Source organism: Puma concolor, chromosome B3 (assembly GCF_028749965.1).
Source record: "Puma concolor isolate L17-30 chromosome B3, mPumCon1.1.hap2, whole genome shotgun sequence".
NCBI classification, from domain to species: domain Eukaryota; kingdom Metazoa; phylum Chordata; class Mammalia; order Carnivora; family Felidae; genus Puma; species Puma concolor.
In genome coordinates, this window is record NC_141672.1 from 26,275,136 (window position 1) to 26,295,675 (window position 20,540).

The 20,540-nt window shown below is 40.9% G+C and overlaps 1 protein-coding gene across 1 annotated transcript in view; it reads left to right on the forward strand.

Annotated features, from left to right (window-relative positions):
• The window catches only part of VIPAS39 (VPS33B interacting protein, apical-basolateral polarity regulator, spe-39 homolog), a 24,416-nt gene continuing 3,876 nt past the window's right edge, over positions 1-20,540 (forward strand). Inside the window, exons 1-16 of the mRNA XM_025919469.2 lie at positions 1-133; positions 4,036-4,128; positions 5,234-5,336; positions 7,004-7,150; positions 7,985-8,023; positions 8,374-8,438; positions 9,166-9,222; positions 10,403-10,495; positions 11,138-11,171; positions 11,662-11,764; positions 13,445-13,472; positions 16,741-16,814; positions 18,515-18,590; positions 19,042-19,176; positions 19,850-19,891; positions 20,218-20,307. Of these exons, the coding sequence (XP_025775254.1) occupies positions 4,036-4,128; positions 5,234-5,336; positions 7,004-7,150; positions 7,985-8,023; positions 8,374-8,438; positions 9,166-9,222; positions 10,403-10,495; positions 11,138-11,171; positions 11,662-11,764; positions 13,445-13,472; positions 16,741-16,814; positions 18,515-18,590; positions 19,042-19,176; positions 19,850-19,891; positions 20,218-20,307 (1,179 nt within the window). The 5' untranslated portion in view covers positions 1-133. The remainder of the gene's footprint in view (positions 134-4,035; positions 4,129-5,233; positions 5,337-7,003; positions 7,151-7,984; positions 8,024-8,373; positions 8,439-9,165; positions 9,223-10,402; positions 10,496-11,137; positions 11,172-11,661; positions 11,765-13,444; positions 13,473-16,740; positions 16,815-18,514; positions 18,591-19,041; positions 19,177-19,849; positions 19,892-20,217; positions 20,308-20,540) is intronic.

Consider the following 20,540-nt stretch of genomic DNA (forward strand, 5'->3'; position numbering starts at 1 on the left):
TTCCCCCCGCCGCCCCACCCAGCGACTGTTCGCTTCCGCCCATTTTCTATGCAGCTTAGCCTGACTAGAAAGGGTGGTCCAGCGGCGGAAGAGTCTGACGCTGCCCTGAAAGGGTGGGCTCGGTGTGGAAGAGGTGAGGGTGTCCCAATCCGTTTGGGCCGCGTATCTGGTTGAGTCCGACCTCGCCGCAGACATATCCTTTTCCTCTTACTCTCTGAGGTGTCCCTAGACCCCCCCGCCAGGCCCGACTCCTCCAGTCGGAGCGACCGAGTACGCTACGAGCCCGAGTACACTCGAGGTTGGGGCTGTGAGTGAGCCTCGACATTTGATTTTGAAAGAGCATTTACTCTGCCAGCGATCCGCCGGACTCTGGCGACTGCAGTAGGTCCATGGCTTCCTGGACTTTTCGCCTGTAGAGTCTTCCTAGGTTAACCCACATTCCCCGGTCTCCGTTAATAGCCTCACATGTGGAAGCCTGGCTCAGAAGATAATTGAATCTGAGTGTAACTTCTCGGTAGCTGGTTTCTGAAGTGTCCTGAGGCTGGGAGCGTGTTGGTTGTGGATTTTTTTTTTTTTTCCTGATGCCTGTTGTCCTTCCTTTGTCCTGTACCTCGGATTTGCTTCCCTGTCTTGTGGGCTCTCAGTACAGGTGACGATAGGGACAAGCCTCTGCTGTATTTGAAATCATGTTGAAGCACTTTTTCCAGTCACTCTTAAAATTGTACCTGGTTGCTGCAACTTGTAGAGCCATTAAATCTTTATCATTATCTCTTTACTTGGCAAGTAAATTTACGTTCTGATTTGGCTAGAAGTACAAATTGGTGGCAAGTATCTCCTGCGGTTGCATGGTTAAAAACGATTCCAGAAATTCTCTGGTGGATTATCGGGTGTGTTAGACACATTCTATGCTTATCTGTAGATATTTCCAGATATTTATTTACTGCCCTTGTTTTCCCTAGAGTAAAACAGAAGGACCATACATGTCAGAGTGGAAGTGATTCAGGAGCTAGAAAACCTAGATTATAGGAGCAATTAGCAAAGTGGTTTTGGTACCTGATTCTTTTGTGCCTCATCTTCCTCATCAGTGAAATAGAGATGGAATCTGCCAGACCTACCTTACAGAGCTGTTGTGAGGATGAGAGTGCTCTATTAAGTTGGCAATCTGTGCCAGGGACATTTACATACTCTATGTACGTCTTCAGTGTTGGTGATAGCCACTCTCAGCATTTTTGTGTCAGATTAATTTTTTTAATCTTTAGGATTGCTTGAAAGTATTTTCTGTCTAGCTTTTTCTAAGCTGCCATGATGCTTTACTAATAAAAATTAACACTGAGCATTAATTTTGTATCAGACACTAGGTGCTCCACATGTATGATCTAGTTTAAGCTTCACAACAATTTTATAAGGTAAGGGGTCTATTGTTATGCCCATTTTACAGATGAGGAAACTAAGATGGAAAGGTGTCAGTAAAATATCCTACACTAAAAAGAACTGATCTTTAGTATTTACTTTCTGCTAGGTGTTCCCTGAGTCCTATTTCTTCTTCACTGCAATCTTGTGAGGTAGGATATCATTTTCTCCAAGGCTTAGAAGTAAAATTATTTACCCAGTTTCCTCAGAATTGGGAGACCAAGATTTGAATTCAAAGCTGCCTACTATAAAGTCTGTGCTTGTACCACCATGAAGGATGATTTCATTGTATCTGTCGACTTTTTTATTTGGCTTTAAATATACAAAAGGATTTTTAAGTTACATCTGGGTTCAGTAGAAATTGATTAGTGATGTCTGCCATGGGAAGGGATCAGACATTAGAAAATTCCCACCATACCTTTGCAATCCCTATATCCTCTGAAAACACAAGAGTCAGGAAGTGAGAGTACACATGATTTCCTGGCTTATAGTGGTTTGACTTACGATTTTTCAGCTTTATGATGGTGCAAAAGTGATGCACATCCAGGAGAAGCCGTAGGGTGAGTTTTGAATATGGATCTTTTCCCGGGCTGGCAATATACAGCATTGCACTGTTGTGATGCTTGGCAGTGACAGTGAGCTACGGCACCCAGTCAGCCACATCACAAGAGTGAACAACTGGTACATTTAAACTATTCTGCACCCACACAGCCATTCTGTTTTTTCACTTTCAGTACAGTAGTCAATAAATTACATGAGATATTCAACACTTTATTATAAAATAGGCCTTGCGTTAAATGATCTTGCCCGACTGCAGGCTAATATAAGTGTTCTAAGCACATTGAAGGTAGGCTAGGCTAAGCCATGATGTTCAGTGTTTTCCACTCACGATATTTTCTTATGCTTGGTTTATCAGGATGTTAACCTCATTGTAAGTTAAGGAATATCTGTAGAGTATGTTAAGGGCCATCAGAAGCTTCAACAGGGCTGCCGTGATGAGTGTATGTCAAGCTTCTGTTGTGAAAGGTACCGTTGAGAGAAAAGGAAAAGCAAATGAATTCTTTAGAATTTAACCCTGTGTAGCCTTTGGAGTTCTTTTTGTTGCTTTGGGAGTTTTGGTTACTCCGTCCTAGTGTTTTTTGTTTTTTAATATTTATTTATTTTGAGAGAGCATGTGTGAGCAGTCTGGAAGGGCAGAGAGGAGAGAGAGAATCCTAATCTGGCTCCTTGCTGTTAGTGCTGAGCCCGACATGGGATTCAATCCCAGAAACTGTGAGATCCTGACCCAGGCTGAAATCAAGAGTCAGACCCTTAACTGACTTAGCCACCCAGGCACCCCACTGTTTCTTAGTTTAAATCAGTTTTCACTCTGTCCAGTTGGCATTGATAATTTTTTTCAGAGTGAAATCTAATTTTAGAATAGTGATGGGAGGGACTTGTGGTATTTTGACTCTTTATATATATATATATTTTCTTTTCTTGGCCATGCTCTCAGTTCCCAGAATTCGGCCAATACTTATTCGTAAATTAATCATAATTTGAAGATACAGGCAGGATAATTCTACTTCATTTAATCTTTGCTTTCTTTCTTCTGACATTTAGCAAGCATGTATGAGAACAAGAGCCATTTTTATTCACTGTGGTATTCTCAGAGCCTGGAATAGTGCCTCAAAGATGGCACTCAGTATTAGATAAATGTTGAATACATGAATGCAATTTTTATCTGTTTTGTTGATGCTTTTTCTTCAATTTAATTTTTTAAATATTTATTTTTGAGAGAGGGGGGAGGGTGTGAGCAGGGGAGGAGCAGAGAGAGAGGGAGACAGAGAATCCAAGCAGGCTCCTCACTGTCAGTGCAGAGCCTGATGTGAGGCTTGAATTCATGAACTGTGAGATCATGACCTGAGCCGAAGTTGGATGGTTAACCAACTGAGCCACCCAGGTGCCCTGGTTTTGTTGATACTTTGATCTTGTGTATTCAGCAAAATTTGGGATGCATTCTTATAACACTTGCCTGTCTTGTGCTGTTACCTTTATACATATCTATGCTGAATACCCCAGCTTTCTTGCTTCAGAAGAGGGGCTGTGTCTTGTACTTTTTTTTTTAATGTTTATTTTTGAGAGAGAGACAGAGACAGAGAGAGACAGAGTGTGAGTGGGAGGGGGGCAGAGAGAGAGGGAGACACAGAATCCGAAGCAGGCTCCAGGCTCTGAGCTGTCAGCACAGAGCCCAACGTGGGGCTTGAACTCGCGTACCACGAGATCATGACCTGAGCTGAAGTTGGCCGCTTAACCTACTGAGCCACCCAGGTGCCCCTGTCTTGCATTTTTTACATATCCCTCACAGCTCCTGAGAGAGTGCCTTGAACAAAGTAGGTAGTCTAGGAATGAAGAGTACTCGTGGGTAATTAGAGGATCAAAAGTATGATTTGATCAGTTGGAGACGCAAGGATCTGATTTTATGTGGCAGATTCAATATTTGCTCTATCTAATTCTTTGAAATGTCCCCAAATTACTGGGGTGGGGGGTGGGAGGGAGAGTTTGTAGTGAAGGAAATTAAAGTTTTTGGAGCTCTGTGGGAAGTGATCCAGGAAACGACATGTATCTGTCTTACTCTTACTCCAGATGAATCGGACAAAAGGTGATGAGGAGGAGTATTGGAATAGCTCCAAGTTCAAGGCTTTCACCTTTGATGATGAAGATGATGAACTGTCACAGGTGGGTTTTCTTGAGCAATTGCTGCAGGTCACACCTCCTCCACAGTGCCACTCTAAAATTCCTTCCCCTTGTGTCCTTGGTAAGCTAGCTTTTGACTGTGTCTCCATTAGGCTCAGAAGTGTTTGGGGTCAGACCTTTAGAAAAATCCTCATAGAAAAGAGGTTTCAAAACAGAGCCAGAAAGATTGTAAAAATCAACTCTCCACCCTTCTTACTTTTGTTCTTAAGGTAACTTATTCCTTTCAGTTTTTTTTTTCCCTCAGAACCCCAAGTCTTTTATCATATGATGTAATTGTTATTTTTGAACAATGAATTGGATTGGAAGTTGTCTTTATTGCATCTATTTTACAAATGGGGAAACATTTATTTTGGAGAGATGGACAGACTCACTCAGGTTTACACAGTAAGTCATTGCCAGGAATATGATTAGCACTTTTTTTTTTTAAGAGGTTTTTTTTTTTTTTTTTAATGTTTTACTTATTTTTGAGGGGAGCGGGAGCAGACAAAGAGGCAGATAGATCTGAAGCAGGCTTCACATTGACAGCAGCGAGCCCAATGCAGGGCTCGAACCCATGAACCGTGAGATCGTGACCTGACTGAAGTCGGATGCTCAACCAACTGAGCCACCCAGGCGCCTCAAGAGTTGTTTGTTTGTTTGTTTGTTTGTTTTTTAAGTTTATTTATTTATTTTGAGAGAGAGAGGTTGAGAGAGCATACGCATGCACTCTAGGGCAAGGCAGAAAGAAGGAGAGAGAGAATCCCAAGCAAACTCCACATTGTCAGTGCAAAGCCTGATATGGGGCTGGATCCCATGAACTGTGAGATCATGACCTGTGCTGAAATCAAGAGTCAGAACTGACTGAGCCGCCCAGGTGCCCCTATTATTAGAACCTAAAAGCAGCTTTGATTCCTTTTAACTCTTGCCACTGGACTGCAGTGTTGGCTAAAGAACAATTTGTTTTCTTGGCAAGTATCTGGCAGGCTAGATTGCAAAGGGTGAAAATGTTTGCCATCTTTAAGTGTCAATTGCTCAGCCACCTTGATTGTCAAAGAGATAGGTGGGAAATACTGCTTACCTGAGTGCCCTGCCTTATGTCCCTCCGCAGTTAAAGGAATCCAAGAGAGCAGTAAATAGTCTTCGAGACTTCGTGGATGATGATGATGACGATGACCTGGAGAGAGTCAGCTGGAGTGGGGAGCCAGTGGGAAGTAAGTAGAAGAGGCTATAGGAGGGGATTGATATTCAGGGTTCTTGTCACTAATGAGGGCTCCATTTGCTTGTCTTCTCAGTGTTTTGTCAGGAAGGGGAATGAGGGTAGACTATTTTCAGATGAGCATACATTTGGAAATTTAACCTCAGAAGATACTTGAGGAAATAACAGTAGTTCCCATGTGGCTGTCTAGTCTGCTGTCTTAGGGTTAATGCTTGGCTGGGTATTTCGGACTCACTTGGGGTGCTTGTTAAAATTAAATTCCTAGGCTTCACTCCAGAGACTTTGATTCAGTATGTCTCGGGGGTGAGGGTCTTAATTTATGATAGGTACTGTAAGTGCTTCCAATATGCAGTCATATTTGGGACTATTGGCTTAATTGCTCCTAACTGGCTGGTAGGACTGACTTCCTTAGCCACCAAGTCTCATCGTCTAGCTGTTATATAATACCACTTAACGCTTTTGCAGAGTCCATCTGATTTTTGAGAATGTTAAAATTTTTTTAATGTAGGAATATCATCACACTTTAAAAATATAGTATTTTAGGCAATCAATGAAAAGTTTCCCTCCAACACTATCGTGCATTTACTGTTCTCAGTCCCTGCTATCCCAAAACACTGCTGTGGTTTGCTTCCTGTGTGTTCAACTAAAGATTCTTTTTACGTTTGGAAATGCATATAGGAATATGTATATTCTTATCCCCTCTTTTACACCAGTGGTAGCATGCTTTATACCCTGCTCTTTTCAATTGACAATATAGTTTGGAGATCTTTCCATATCAGTACGTAAAAAAGTTTCTCATTCTCTATTTTTTAAAATTATTTTATTTTATTTTTCAGAGAGAGAGAAGCAGAGCACAAGCAGGGGAGGGGCAGAGAGAGAGGGAGACGAATCTGAAACAGGCTCCAGGCTGTCAGTACAGAGCCCGATGTGGAGCTCGAACTCATGAGCTGTGAGATCATGACCTGAGCTGAAGTCGGACACTTAACCGACTGAACCACCCAGGCGCCCCACTCTCATTCTCTCTTTTAAAACAACAGCATCGATTATGTTGTATGGGTTTACCATAATTTGTTTAAACAGTCCACTTTTGATGAACTTTAGATTGTTCCCAATCTTTTGTTAATACTGCTATCAATAACCTTGTTTTCTGCCCATATATGAGTATATGAAAGATCAGTTCTTGAGTGGAATCACTGGCAGAGGGTATTTGCATCTGTATGGGTTAGATATTGCCAAATTCTTCTCCACAGGGACTGTACCAGTGTGCCCCCATCAGCGATGTTTGAGTGTTCCTGTTTCCCCACAGCTTTGCCAACACAGGGTATTATTGAACTCTAGATCTTTGCCAGTTTTACAGGAGCCAATGGTATCTCAGTGCACTTTTACTTTGTGTAATTCTTTTATTAAAAGTAAGGTTGAGCATCTTTTCGTATGTTTAATAGCCACTTGAATTTCCTTTTCTGTGATCCATTTGTTAATTTCCTTTGCTCCTTTTTCTGTTGATGAGTCGATTTGAATTTATTTTTTCTCTCTACTTCAATTTTTTAAGTCCATGTCAATAACAGACCGGGGCCTCTGGTGAAAAACTTTTAGTATTTATCAGAATGCTATATATCAAGGATTATTGTATATGAGAATCACTGATTTAGTTCTATCTCACAGGTATCTCATGGTCCATCAAAGAGACTGCTGGTAACAGTGGGTCAAACCAGGAGGGGCGTGAACAGCTCAAGAGCCGAAACAGCTTCTCCTCCTATGCACAATTACCCAAACCTACTTCTACCTACTCCCTGAGCAGCTTTTTTAGAGGTAAAGAGATTGTTAAAGGGGTAGGGGGGCCCTCCTTTTCTCTTTCCAAAAAAAAAAAAAAAGCACTCAGTTTATAATTTTCATTTACTCTGGAAGAAAAAGATTATTGAAGGATAAAGAATTATCTTTGGAACTGGCAGTTAGGGATTAGAAGTCAGAGAAGAGAGACATTCAGAGGGATTTGGCAGGAACATGATGAACAAAACTGACATTAGTTCTGTGGCAGGTGCTGAAGAAATTTACCCAGGTCAGGATTCCTGCCTACCCCTGTGCATTGCTGTAGGGAACCCTTGTTTACTACTGGTGGGGATATAAAATGGCGTAGCCACTGCGGAAGACAGTATGGCAGTTGCTTAAAAAAGTAAGCCAGACATACAAGGACAAATATTGTATGATTCCATTTCTATAAGATACCTACAATATTTAGATTCATAAAGACAGTAAAATAGTGGTGACCGGGACTGGAGGTTAGGAGAAATGGGGAGTTATTGTTTAATGGGTACAGAATCTTAGTTTGGGATGATGAGAAAGTCCTAGAGATGGATAGTGGTGATGGTTGTACAGTGTGAATGTACTCAGTGCCACCAAACTGTACATTTAAGAATGGTAAAAAACGTTTATGTCATGTATATTTTACCACAAGTAAAAAAATTTTTTTTCCCTGACTTTGTTTTTCATGGCACCTCAAATTTCTGAAGTTGAATGGAGGTTTGTTTTAAGCCTTGAGTTCCCACATTGCATAAAAAAGGTTCTATACATACTGCATCCTTAACCAAGTGAAATGCTTCTGACTGGAACTATTGACCTCTCCCCTTACATGTTCTTTACTTCCAGGGAGAACTAGACCTGGAAGTTTCCAGTCTCTTTCGGATGGTAAGCATTGACCCTCTGCTCTGGAGTACTATGGGAGAAGTTACTGATATGTGGTACACTCTGCAGGGTCATGGAGATAGGTGGTAATTAGATGAAATGTTTTCTGAGTCTACCACCATTATTAGAGAAATTTTCTGATTTTGAGTAAGGAGGTCAAGATCATTCTGGCTATAGGGGCAAGGGGTGACTTCTAGGGGCGCTGTTTCTGGGGAGGAGCTGAGATCTACTTTGGGCCATAAAGATGCCTTGGGACCTCACGAGTCAACAAAATGCATGTGAGAAGGAAGCAGTAGAGGACAGGAGTGACATGAAGATGGTGTCTTTCTGAATCAGCTGCCTATTTTTTCCAGCTCTGTCGGACACACCTGCCAAAAGCTATGCTCCAGAGCTGGGCAGACCTAAGGGGGAGTACAGGGTGAGTTATATCTTGCACTGGTGTGACACTTCACACAGTGCAGAGCGCTTTGACATACGTTATCTTGCTTGATCTTCCTAACTTTTTGACCAGCTAATACCTTAACTTTTATGTAGAGAAGAAAACTGGATTTCTAAATATCAGGGCTTGCCTTGAGTCTCACAGCTATTAAATGGTGGAACTGGGACTCCGTTTATTTTCTGATTCTGTCCTAGCGCACTTCCCTTACCCATTATACTGCCTTTTGAAGGCTGTATTTTGAAACTTTTGATCATCGCTGTGGTCTGGAAGCTTTGTGGAGCTCATATTCCCAAGAAGCACATAACAAAGTAAATTGATTCATAAGGAAGGAAGTATATCATAAGATCCAGAAGAGAAACATGTCTCCTTCTTTTCCTTCTGTCTGCATAACCGTCAGTTAGAATCCCAAAATGTGACTAATTGTATCTAGGGGGTGACATCCTGAACCAGTAGGCATAGGGTTATGGTTTTGTCAGTTGGTTCTTTCCCTTTTTGATCCATCTCTTCTTGCCTGTATTGTCCCTGTTGTAATTTCTTCAGACACTCAGAACAAGACCATTCTTGTTCTTCATTTTTTTTCATCCATTCCCTCCCACAAAATATTTCCCCATTAGGGAATAAAGATAAGAGTTTTAAGTGAGGAGCTGGCACACTGATAATGCTGATCCCTTAACCTCTTGAGATTCGTGTGTTGCTGATATTCTAGGATTATAGCAATGACTGGAGCCCCAGTGACACAGTGCGACGCCTTCGGAAGGGCAAGGTAAGGCCACTGGAGAGAGAATTCTTGTGGGAAAAGAGCACCATGGCTGGGAGAAAACATTTTCAAAATACATATGTTATAAAGGATTTTTTTTATCAAGAATATATAAAGAACAATGATTATCTTCAATAAGAAGATAAACAACTCAGTAAAAAACTTGGTGCAAGATGTAACCAGTTACGTCAAAAAAAGATACGTGAATAGCCAAAGAGCACTTGAAAAGTTCTTTCACATTAACAGTTATCAAGAAAATGTGAATTAAAACTGTGAAATACTACTGTATAGCCACTAGAATGGCTAAACTTAAAAGTATTGATCATACCAAGCATTGGGACGCTGTGGAGGAGCCAGAACTCTGGTACACTGAGAGCAAGAAGGGAAAATGTTAAAACTACTCTGGAAAATAGTCTGGCACCTTCTTATGAAGTTAAACATACACTTAACTTCATTGCTAGATATTTACAATCCAAGAGGAATGAAAACTTATGTTCAAAGACTTATACACAAATTTTTGTAACAGCTTCATTTATAATAGCCCCCAAAGTGGAAATAACCCAAATATCCTTCAGGAGATAAATGGATAAATGGTGATATGTCCATACAATGGCAAACTGTTTACCAGTAAGTAGGAATAAATTAGTGGTACTCACCACAATGTATTGATTCATCTCAGAAATGTGATCTTGAAGGGCACCTGGCTGGCTCAGTCAGTAGAGTATGTGTCTCTAGATCTCAGGGTCATGAGTTCAAGTCATGTGGGTGTGGAGCCTACTAAAAACAAAACAAACAAACAAAAAAAGTGAAATTGAGTAAAAGAAGCCAAATGTGAAAGAGTACATATTGTATGGTTCTGTTTCTGAAATCCTAGAAAAGGGAAAACTTTGGTGATTAAAAACAGGTGAATGGTTGCGAGGGGCTAGAGATTGGGTGCGGGGGAGTTGACATCAAAGCTGACAAGGGAACTTTTTGGGGTGATGGAGTTGTTCTGTATCTTGATTATGGTAGTATATGAACTTGTCAAACTCACTGAATATTACAGTTGAATAGGGTAGACTTTATTGTATGTAAATTATACCTCCTTAAAAAGAGAACAGGTGATCTCTCTACCCATTGACTTTGGCAGGACTTTATCAGGACATCAGGACTTTCTTGCACGCTAATTCTGTTCTTATTTTGCCAGGCCTGCTCACTAGAAAGATTCCGCTCCTTACAGGACAAGCTACAACTCCTAGAGGAAGCAGTAAGCATGCATGATGGAAATGTCATTACTGCAGTAAGTTGTGGGTTTTGTTTGTTGTTTGTTTAATTGTTGTTTTCAGTAGTTTCTCAGAGTCCATTCAGAATAGGACTTTAACATTTTAGGTTAAATGTCTAGAAAAGATCCTAGATTTCTCTTATTTATTTGTTTGTTTATTTTAAGAGAGAGAAAGGGAGAGCAAGAGCATGGAAGGGGCAGAGAGGGGGAGAGACACAATCCCGAGCAGGCTTTGTGCTGTGGGCACAAAGCTTGATGCGGCACTTGAACTCACAAACCATGAACTAAAACCAAGAGTCAGATGCTTAACTGAGCCACCCAAGCGCCCCCTCGATTCCTCTTAAAGTGTAGGATTCTCAGTAATACATGCTCTGAGGCTCGGCTGGCAGGACTTGCATTGTATGTGGAACTCTTGATTATAATCAGGAAATAGCAGGTTGGCTTCTAAAAAGTAATCTGAGAGAGAAGACGTATGAGAGCAGTCTCTCAGAGGGGGTGTCTCTTGCCAGTGTGGGAATGGGCAGGTGGACTTCTCTTAGACATCTGCCAAGATGCCTAATGTGTCGCTGACATCATTTCTAGACATCAGGAGCTCAGGGCAGGGCTTTGCGTTTGAAAGGTTACACAGAGTAATTTATTCTTTGTTCTCCTTTCCTCTAGGTTCTGATCTTCCTGAAGAGGACACTGAGCAAAGGTGAGCATGGGTTGAGAGAAATCTTCAGTCGACAAGATACCTGCTACATTTGAAGGGAGAATGTCATTGTGGCTTTTATCAGAATTCACCATCATCAGGTCTGTTTCTGAGACAGCTGGGATGGCCTAAGACTTCAGAGTATCCATCTCATCTCTTGAGGGCAGTTTTTCATCCTGTAGGGTGATAAGTCTGTTAACTTCAAAGTGTCCCTATTCGCTAGACAGACAGATGGCTGTGTTGATTTGAGGACTTCAGAGTCCATGCTAGGTGCCTGCTGGTTGAGTTGGTGAAGGCTGACTGAATGGCTAAGAGTTGCCCTGGACCATGGAGTGCATTGGTGGTGGATTGAGCCAGAGGAATGGGTACCATAAAAAACTGTTCCTTGCTTGTGATTGGCTCTGAGATGTTTGGAATGTATGAGGAGGGAGACCAATTTCACACCTGAGTAATAGGCTTTAATTTCCCCACCTAACTATTTCCTGCCTGCCAGAGATCCTCTTCCGAGAGCTGGAGGTGCGACAGGTTGCTTTGAGACATCTCATTCACTTCCTTAAAGAAATAGGGGATCAAAAGTTGCTTTTAGACCTCTTCAGGTAAGAACTGATCATCTTGTCTATGAAGTTTACTGAGTCTTTATTCAAAGCACGCTGGAGAATACAAAGACAAAAGACATTGTCCTCTTTTTGTTATTAGATAAGATACTGAAACGGTGATGGGATAACTAATAATGCACCTCAGCCTATGATAAAGTGACAGTATAGCAGGTGGTTAAGAAGGAGGCCCTGGAGTCAAACATACCTACATTGAATACTGGCAACACCACTTAGTTCATAGAGTGACCTTGAGCAAGTTGCCCAACCTTTCCAAGCATTAGTTCCAAACCTGTACAATGGAAATGATGATTTGTACCCGGCAGGTCATTATGAAGATTAAAAGAGTTAGTGTGGGAAAAGCACTTAGCTTAATACATAGTCTGTATTAATATTTTTAAGCATTTTGTTATAAAAGACTCAGAATAAAGGTATCTTTTATTGCTTGGTCCCCAATGATGCCAGTGGGAAGTACGGTGGAAGAGCAAAAGAAGAAAATAACAATCTTTAGTCAGGATACCCAGGAAAGCCGCATGGAGGTGTTTAGGAATTGAGACTAAGTAGGATTCTAATAGGTAGAGAGGCAAGAGGTAGGCATATGTGCTGGTGGTCAGGGGCAGGAGAATATCTTCTACCATGTTTTCCTTCCTTCCCTATCTCATTCTAATCAGTAGAGACTTTCCTGCCCTTAGCTTAAAATGTATATTATGTCTTGTCTTCAATGTCAGGAAAGGGGTTAGAACCTTTGTTTAGGCTGATAATGTGGCCCATGGTAACTCCAATTATCTAGTGACTCCAGCACAGTGATGAGCTGCCCCAAGACTATGGTGGGAAAAGCAGATCACCTAGTCAGGGCCAAGATTACAGATGTTAGCCAGGAATTTGCAGAAGACATGTTCATTGAGGCAGGCTGTTCTCTCCCTCCTTCCCTCCCTCCTTCTCTCCCTCCCTTCCTTCCCTCCCTCCCTTCCTTCCCTCCCTCCCTCCCTTCCTTCCTTCCTTCCTTCCTTCCTTCCTTCCTTCCTTCCTTCCTTCCCTCCTTCCTTCCTTCCCTCCTTCCTTCCTTCCTTCCTTCCTTCCTTCCTTCCTTCCTTCCTTCCTTCCTTCCCTCCCTCCCTCCCTCCCTCCCTCCCTCCCTCCCGATCAACGAGGCTTTATTAGGCATCACCTCTAGGCCAAAGCAGTGACGTTAGTTACAGTGGTTCATTCAGAATAAGAAAGAATTAGAAGACAATGTCCTTGTTCTCCAAGGTCTTACCACCTTTGGGATAGACAAAACCCATTCTACACTACGTGAAAACAACAGAATAATATAGAAAATCTGTTTCCAAGATTGTTCTGACAGAGAAGAGGGCTTTAATCTTTCCAAAAAACCCTGTAAGATTACTGTGGGCTAAGGTTTTGTGGAGGCTCTGAGCCTATCAGACCTGTTAACATTACAAAGTTATTACTGTCCTGCAATGCCTTCTTGTCCTTGCTTCTTTCTCAGCTAGAGCGATCAGGGGAACAATCATACCTGATCCACCATGTGTTTTGAAGAGGTTGCTCATAGAAATTTTAAGAGGAGGGCTTATTTCATTTATGGAGGCAAATGAGTTTGAATAGCAGCCATCCTATTTTGTGAGGTTATACTGCCACACATCAATAGATAAAAATGCCCTGCTCCCTTCTGCTTCTTCCCAGGTTCCTAGATAGAACAGAAGAGCTTGCGGTAAGTGTGGCCTTTGTTTCAGTTGGGGACCTGTTTAACAGAAATCTAAGGCAAAACCCAGCCTCCAAGATCCCAGAAATCTAAGCCAAAACCCAGCCTCCGAGATCCCAGACTAGTTAACAGTTTCCTTCCTTTGGTATTGATTGCATCCGGACGAGAAAGGCACTGGGAAGCCTGAAAACCAAATCCAAATGATGTTCTGTTTCTTTTTATATGCTCTTTTGATTGGGCGTGTCAATAAATACTTTTTTGAATAAATGAATAAAAAACTGGCCTGGTCAATTTGTAATTTGTTTTTTAGTTCTTAGTTGTTTTCAGTTCCTGGTTTGTAGGAGCTTTTGGGTTTTGGCTTCTAATACTAGAAAATGTTGGAGAGTTAAGAGGGATTAGAAAGCAGATATAGGTCAAGAAGGAAGATAGGTCAAGCCGGGCTGCACCCAATACACATTTTGGCTGAGGGCTGAATGGCCAAGTGTGTAAACTGATTTTTGGCAGATTTTCACCATTACAGAATAAACTCCTGAAATACCAGAATAAATCTGAAATTGTACCAAAAATTTCATTATTTTATTAAAAATGTAGAGATACACTTTTAAAAGTTTGCCATTGTAGTGCAGGGGTAAGAATTCCTCAGCATATCCATGGCAGGATTGTCCCTTCAGTCACTACACCACACGTTTGTGGTGTTATCAGTGCTCACATTCAGCTGGCACGCTTAATAATCTTGCTAACCTTCTTCACACCGCAGAATAAAATTGAGGAAAATGTTTTTTCAGTCACATTTTGTAAAAGGAACTTTTACTTAATATTCAAGGCATGGAACAATCACAAAAATCCTTTATCTTAATCTACTGAAAGTGATTGGCAGTCTGTAGCAATCATTTTGAAAAGCTTTTTGTTTACATTTTTAATCTCCATAGATTTGTTGTGGTTTTTTTTTTAATGTTCATTTTTTTTTTTTTTTTTTTTGAGAGAGAGAGAGAGAGAGAGAGTGTGAGCAGGGGAGGGGCAGAGAGAGGGAGATACAGAATCTGAAGCAGGCTCCAGGCTCTGAGTGTCAGCACAGAGCCCAACATGGGGCTCGAACTCATGAGCCATGAAATCATGAGGTGAGCCAAAGTCGTATGCTTAACCGACTGCGCCACTGAAGCGCCCCTAATCTCCATAGATTGGAAGCTGTAAGGAATTTTCTTCATACAGCATTCTTATAAAGTTTGTTGTTTTGAAGTTTGATTAGTGAAAATAGATGTGTTTGGGTAACGCATTTTCTTCTAAAACTTTATTTTCTTCCTATTCTCTATTATATTTGAATTGAAGATTCAGATTTACATGCATGCGGTTGTATATAAATTTGGAGTTTTCCAACCTTACGAACTTGAGAATTGACAAAGCTGATGATAGTCTCCTTTCAGTTTCTCCTCACAGAGTGGGAAGTTTACCTAAGTAGGACTTTCCTGAAAGACTTAAGGCCAAATGGAATTGAACAATAAAAATAAACCATAGCTCTCAAAGATTGCTTTCTTTAATACTAGGAATGATTCTATACCAAACATTTTATGAAGATTAGATTATGATATAATTTCTATTCTATTTTATGTTATCATTTACATTTTTATATACTTGTTCCTAAAAGGATATACTGTCCTTCTTAAAGCCAGTTCATTCTCTTAATATTCATATTAACTGTCAATCTGTTTATTTATTTATGAAAGATTGTATTTTTAAGTAATCTCTACACCCAACGTAGGGCTTGAACTCACAACCCCAAGATCAAGAGTTGCATGCGCTACCAACTGAGCCAGACAGGTGCCCCTAATCTATTTTTTTTTTTTTATTTTTGGAAAGTTTTTAATAATTGTGCATAAAATCTCAACTTTTATAACCATCATAAATTATTGCATCAATTAGCTCTTGTAATAATAAATAGGGACTAACTTTTTAATTATTTTTAATTTTTAATGTTTACTTTAGAGAGAGCACAAATGTGCTCACGTGCAAGTGGGGGAGGGACAGAGACAGAGGGAGACAGAGGATCCAAAGTGGGCTCTGTGCTGACAGCAGAGAGCCCCAGAACCTGACGCTGGGCTTAAACTCAGGAAATGTGAGATCATGACCTGAGCTGAAGTTGGACACTTAACCGACTGAGCCACCCAGGCGTCCCAAATAGGGATTTAATCTTCAGTTCCTTTTTCAGAATTCCAAAATAGAAAGCACATAAGGAGATTGTCTTTCAGAGTTATATGTATGACTTATGGTATTTGAATGTGAGTCTTCACGTGTCAACAGTGAATCAGATGACTTGCCTTACTTGTGTTACTGATGTCAATTATTAGGTGTTTACAGGATAATGCTACCATTGATTGAATATAAGGTCAAGGATGCCAAAAATAATGTTGAAGTAAGCATTTAGCTCTTTGGCCTTTTGAAAGACTAAGGCTGAAGCAAAAGCTGGTTTTAGTTAAATAGGCTAAAGCCAAACTTTGGAGTAAAGCTGGGTGCTCAGCTACTCAGTGCTTCATTGTAGGCCAGCGCTGTCCAAATAGAGCTTCCTACGATGATGGCAGCATTCTGTATCTGTGCTACTGGATATGGTAGCCACTAGTCCACATGTAGCTTTTGTACACTTAAAAAAATGACTACTGTAACTAAGGATCTGAATTGTTTAATTTAACTTAAATCATTTAAATGTAAATGTAAACCAGATATGGGTAGTGGTTACTGTATTAGATATTGCAGTTATAAATAAACCAAAGAGTGATTTTGAAGATTTTTTTTTTTGAAGTTATCTGTATAACCCTGAGATCAAGAGTCGCATACACTGGGGTGCCTGGGTGGCTCAGTCAGTTAAGTGTCCGACTTCAGCTCAGGTCACGGTCTCGTGGTTCGTGGGTTCAGGCCCCACGTTGGGTTCTGTGCTAATAGCTCAGAGCCTGGAGCCTGCTTGGGATTCTGTGTCTCCCCCTCTCTCTGTTCCTCCCCCGCTCATACACTCACTCTCTCTCTCTCTCTCAAAAATAAATGAACATTAAAAAAAAAAACCAAAGTCACATGCACTACTTACTGAGCCAGCCAGGTGCCCCTGAAGAGCAATTTTGAATCACTGTTTATCCTCTCCACACCCACACACCCATCCACACCCAGAGGAATCTCTGATAATGAAGAATTTAGTTTTTAAGGATGGAAGATCTAGTTACATAGCTAACTCAGCCTTCTAAGGAGACAAAATAACTCAAAGCCTGCCTTTTTTTTTTTTTTTTTTTAATTGTAGTTGTCTCATTATCAAGAGCACTTGAACATTCAGGACCCCGAGAAACGAAAAGAATTTCTTAAGACCTGCATTGGGTAAGTATGGGGGAGAAATGTTTTTAAGCATAAATCTTAGAGAAGCGAAGAGACTAAGGAGTGGATAGGTAGTTGAAGGGAAAGCCTAATAGTGGGTCATATAAGCATCATTAAAGATGGTCTCATTCAGTGAAGTGATTCCAAAATTAATTGCCCAGTAGAGTTTTCACTGATGGGTAGTAAATTGAGAAAAATAAAGGCAATAAAAAGAGGATTTTTTCTATCGCTAAATTTATTTTATTTGAAGACTGCCTTTTATTCTGGAATTTTTTTTTTCCTTCCTCTCCTTCCTTTTTTTGGTGACAAAATGCATTGGAATTTTTTTAAATGACCTCATATATTAAAAAGTCGGCAACACTTTACCTTCCATATTATTTTCAGTGTTACTGGTCCTTGAGACCCCAAAGCACAAGAACCACTGATTCAGCCTAGGTATTTATCCAGGATGTAAGTCCCTGTAAAAACCAGTCCCACATATTATTCTTCCAGTGATGAGCACTCACTGCTCTTGGAAGTAGCTTATTTTATTGTTGAATAACCTTCATTATCGTAAAATGCTTTGTTATCTTGGGCTGAAACTTGCTTCCCTCTATCTTTCAAGACAGGTATAGGGTCTTCCCGGTAGGCCTTACTCCAGGTTCAGTGTTCATGGTTGCTTTAGTCCCTAATGGGACGTGAGTGCCCAGTTTCACATTTAGAAATTTGTCTTTGTCTGTGCAATCCTTAATGTGAACATTATCAAATACTGAGCTATGTCATAGTGGCCTCTGGTGAACCAAGAGAAAAGTTGGAATAGTGAAGGAACTGAAACCTATTGCTGTCTCTCTTTATCTCTTGCAAAAATTGGCTGTGGCTCATGCTTCTCTGGGATAGTGTAATTGAGTTTCAGAATTCTTCCAGGAGTGAGTGGAGTATGGGACTAAGACAGCACTTTCTAAAGGAGAGATCTGTGAACCGGAAGCTTAAAATCTGGCTTCTATTCCTGGCCTTACCTCTTGACTTACCATGTATGACTTTTAGGCAAGACGCTGTTTGTCTCTTAACATTTTCACATGTAAGATGAAAGGTGGGGACCCTTGATCAAGTTTGTGTAGATCTGTGAGATCTTTTATCAATCTATAAACGTACCACCATGCCTTGTAATTTAATTGTACCTTATTTCTCTGCAGTAAGAAACCACAGCACTTCACTGGGTTGTGGGTGATAGGCAGTTGGCTAAGCTCACTCACTCAGTATCTCATTTGTCACCAGCTCCCACAGTGAGAGGATTCTAACTAATTCCTCAGCCAAACTACTGATGACTACATACATCTTGTGGACTTTGAGGATCCTTCCTTCCTTTTTTTTTTTTTTTTTTTAAAGATTTTATTTTTCTTCAAGTAATCTCTCCACCCAACATGGAGCTTGAACTCATAACCCTGAGATTAATAAGAGTCTCACGCTCTACCAACTGAGCCAGCCAGGTACTGATCAGGATCCCTCCTGAAGTGGCAAAACCTTAAATACAAAATCCTAGTCAAAGGTCTATTCTGTTTTCTGCTTTCTCTCTCTCTGCCTTTCAGGGATGGTCTAAAGGTGCATTGGGATCAGATTTGTGAAGCGCTGTGAGCCTCTTGTGCTTAGAGTGGTGTTTTGGTTTAGTTGGGTTTGTTTCTTGTTTTAGTAGAAAAAGAGGCGCTAACCTTCTGGCTCTCTACCAGTTTGCCATTTTCAGCAGAAGATTCTGCACATATTCAAGACCATTACACCCTCCTGGAACGTCAGATCATTATTGAGGTTAGACTCCTTATCTCTACATTTTCTGCTTCAATGCCGGTGCTCAGTGTCATTCAGCATCTAGGAGACTTCTGTGCTCTGTCATATATGTCATTTCCTGTTACACTCTGCGAGAGCCTTTCATTTCCTCTTTACGTGATCGCCCTTTTCCCTCCATTGTTCTCAGGCATCCTTTTCCTTCTCACTTGCTCTTAACCTGGAAGTATTTTCTCTTCCTCCTAGAACTCCCATTTCATCCTTACTTCTCCAGTCTTCCTCCATTCAACATGGCTCTGTCATCATTTTATGGTTTTTAAACTCCCTTGGGATATCCTGGGCAGTTTCTTTTTCTCATCTTTGCCTCTTTCCTAGGATAGGAAACAAAACTGCTGTAGTATTTAATGTTTTTTTCCTACCTCTACTCTGTGGACATTGTTGTTTTTTTTTTTTCACTTGTTTCACTCCACCACAGGCAAATGATCGGCATCTAGAATCAGCAGGACAGACTGAGATCTTCCGGAAGCACCCCCGCAAAGCTTCTATCCTCAACATGCCATTAGTGACCACGCTTTTCTACTCCTGCTTCTATCATTACACGGAGGCTGAGGTATAGGCAAAATGTGAAAGAAAGACCGCATACACTCGCACTGCACAAGAGGAATATACTTTGAAGCCAGTTATTTCCTTGTGTTCTTAACAATGGGTGTGTATAGTTTTTGGAAGTCCACCTGGAAGCTTTCCTGGCCCTCAGAAAGGATAAGGAACAATGGATAAGGAACTTCATGTTATTTGACTTTCTATGCTCAGAAGGGGTGGGCCAAGTGGGAAAAAGAGGTTTGTAAGGGCTTGTGTGGCTTCCGGTGAGCTGGCATGCTAGCATAGCACATTCTGTCTCACCAGTGCTGGTCCCACAGCAGTCCCTGTTCAAAGGTCCATAATTTCAAATGGATTTGCATGGTACAGAGAAGAGCAGCAGGGTGTTAAGTATTTGTGAGTACTCTAAAAAATTTTGTTTTTTGAAGAGATTTGAGTTTAATGGTAGTAGGTGGGAATGATCATAATAGTCACAAGATTAACATTAAAATTGGGAAATATATGTATTAATCCAGTTTCAGTCAGCCAAGTTGTGATATCCTATTAGACCTGGTGGAGTTTTTCTCTTAAATTATTTTCTGTGTTTAAATGGCTACAGAGTGAAATGTAGTAAAAAGAAAATGTTAGATTAGGTGGTATTTGAGAAAGTCAATAACACTAAAATTCCTTCCCTACTTTCATCCTAGGGGACGTTCAGCAGTCCAGTCAACCTGAAGAAGACATTTAAGGTAGATATAAATTGGTCACTGTTGGGTAAGATAGTATCAAGATAACTATGTGGAGTGGATATTGCTTTGTAACCCTGCACAAGAAGTCCCTTAATATTCACAGTTAAAGGTGGAAAGGACTGAGTTTGTGGAAGTGAAGAAAGACTGCAACCGAATGGCTTACGGTGGTGCTGGGGCTTGGGAGTGAGGAGGTTCTTGATGACTTGAGAGATTTGTGCATTTTAAGGGGCAGAATCAACCCCAGGGGATATTTTTGCCTGTCTTTTCTAGAATTCTCCCTGGTGCATTTCTACTTACCCTTAATTCCTCTGGTCTCTGTTTTTTAGATCCCAGATAAACAGTATGTGCTGACGGCCCTGGCTGCTCGTGCCAAGCTTCGGGCCTGGCATGATGTAGATGCCCTCTTTACCACAAAGGTGGGTGCCCTGGAATTGTGTGGTGCTGCTGGGGCCTCGGAGTTACCGTCTTGTGACCTCATGCCTCATGGGAATCTCGAGTTCTAGTTACTGGTTTACATTTTTCCTCCAACCTTTTATTTGTCAAACTGAAGGAAAAATTGAAAGAATAGTATGATAAACACAAATAGTCTTTACTTATTTCACTAGTTTATTAACATTTTGCCATATCTACTTTCTCTTTTTTTGCTGAA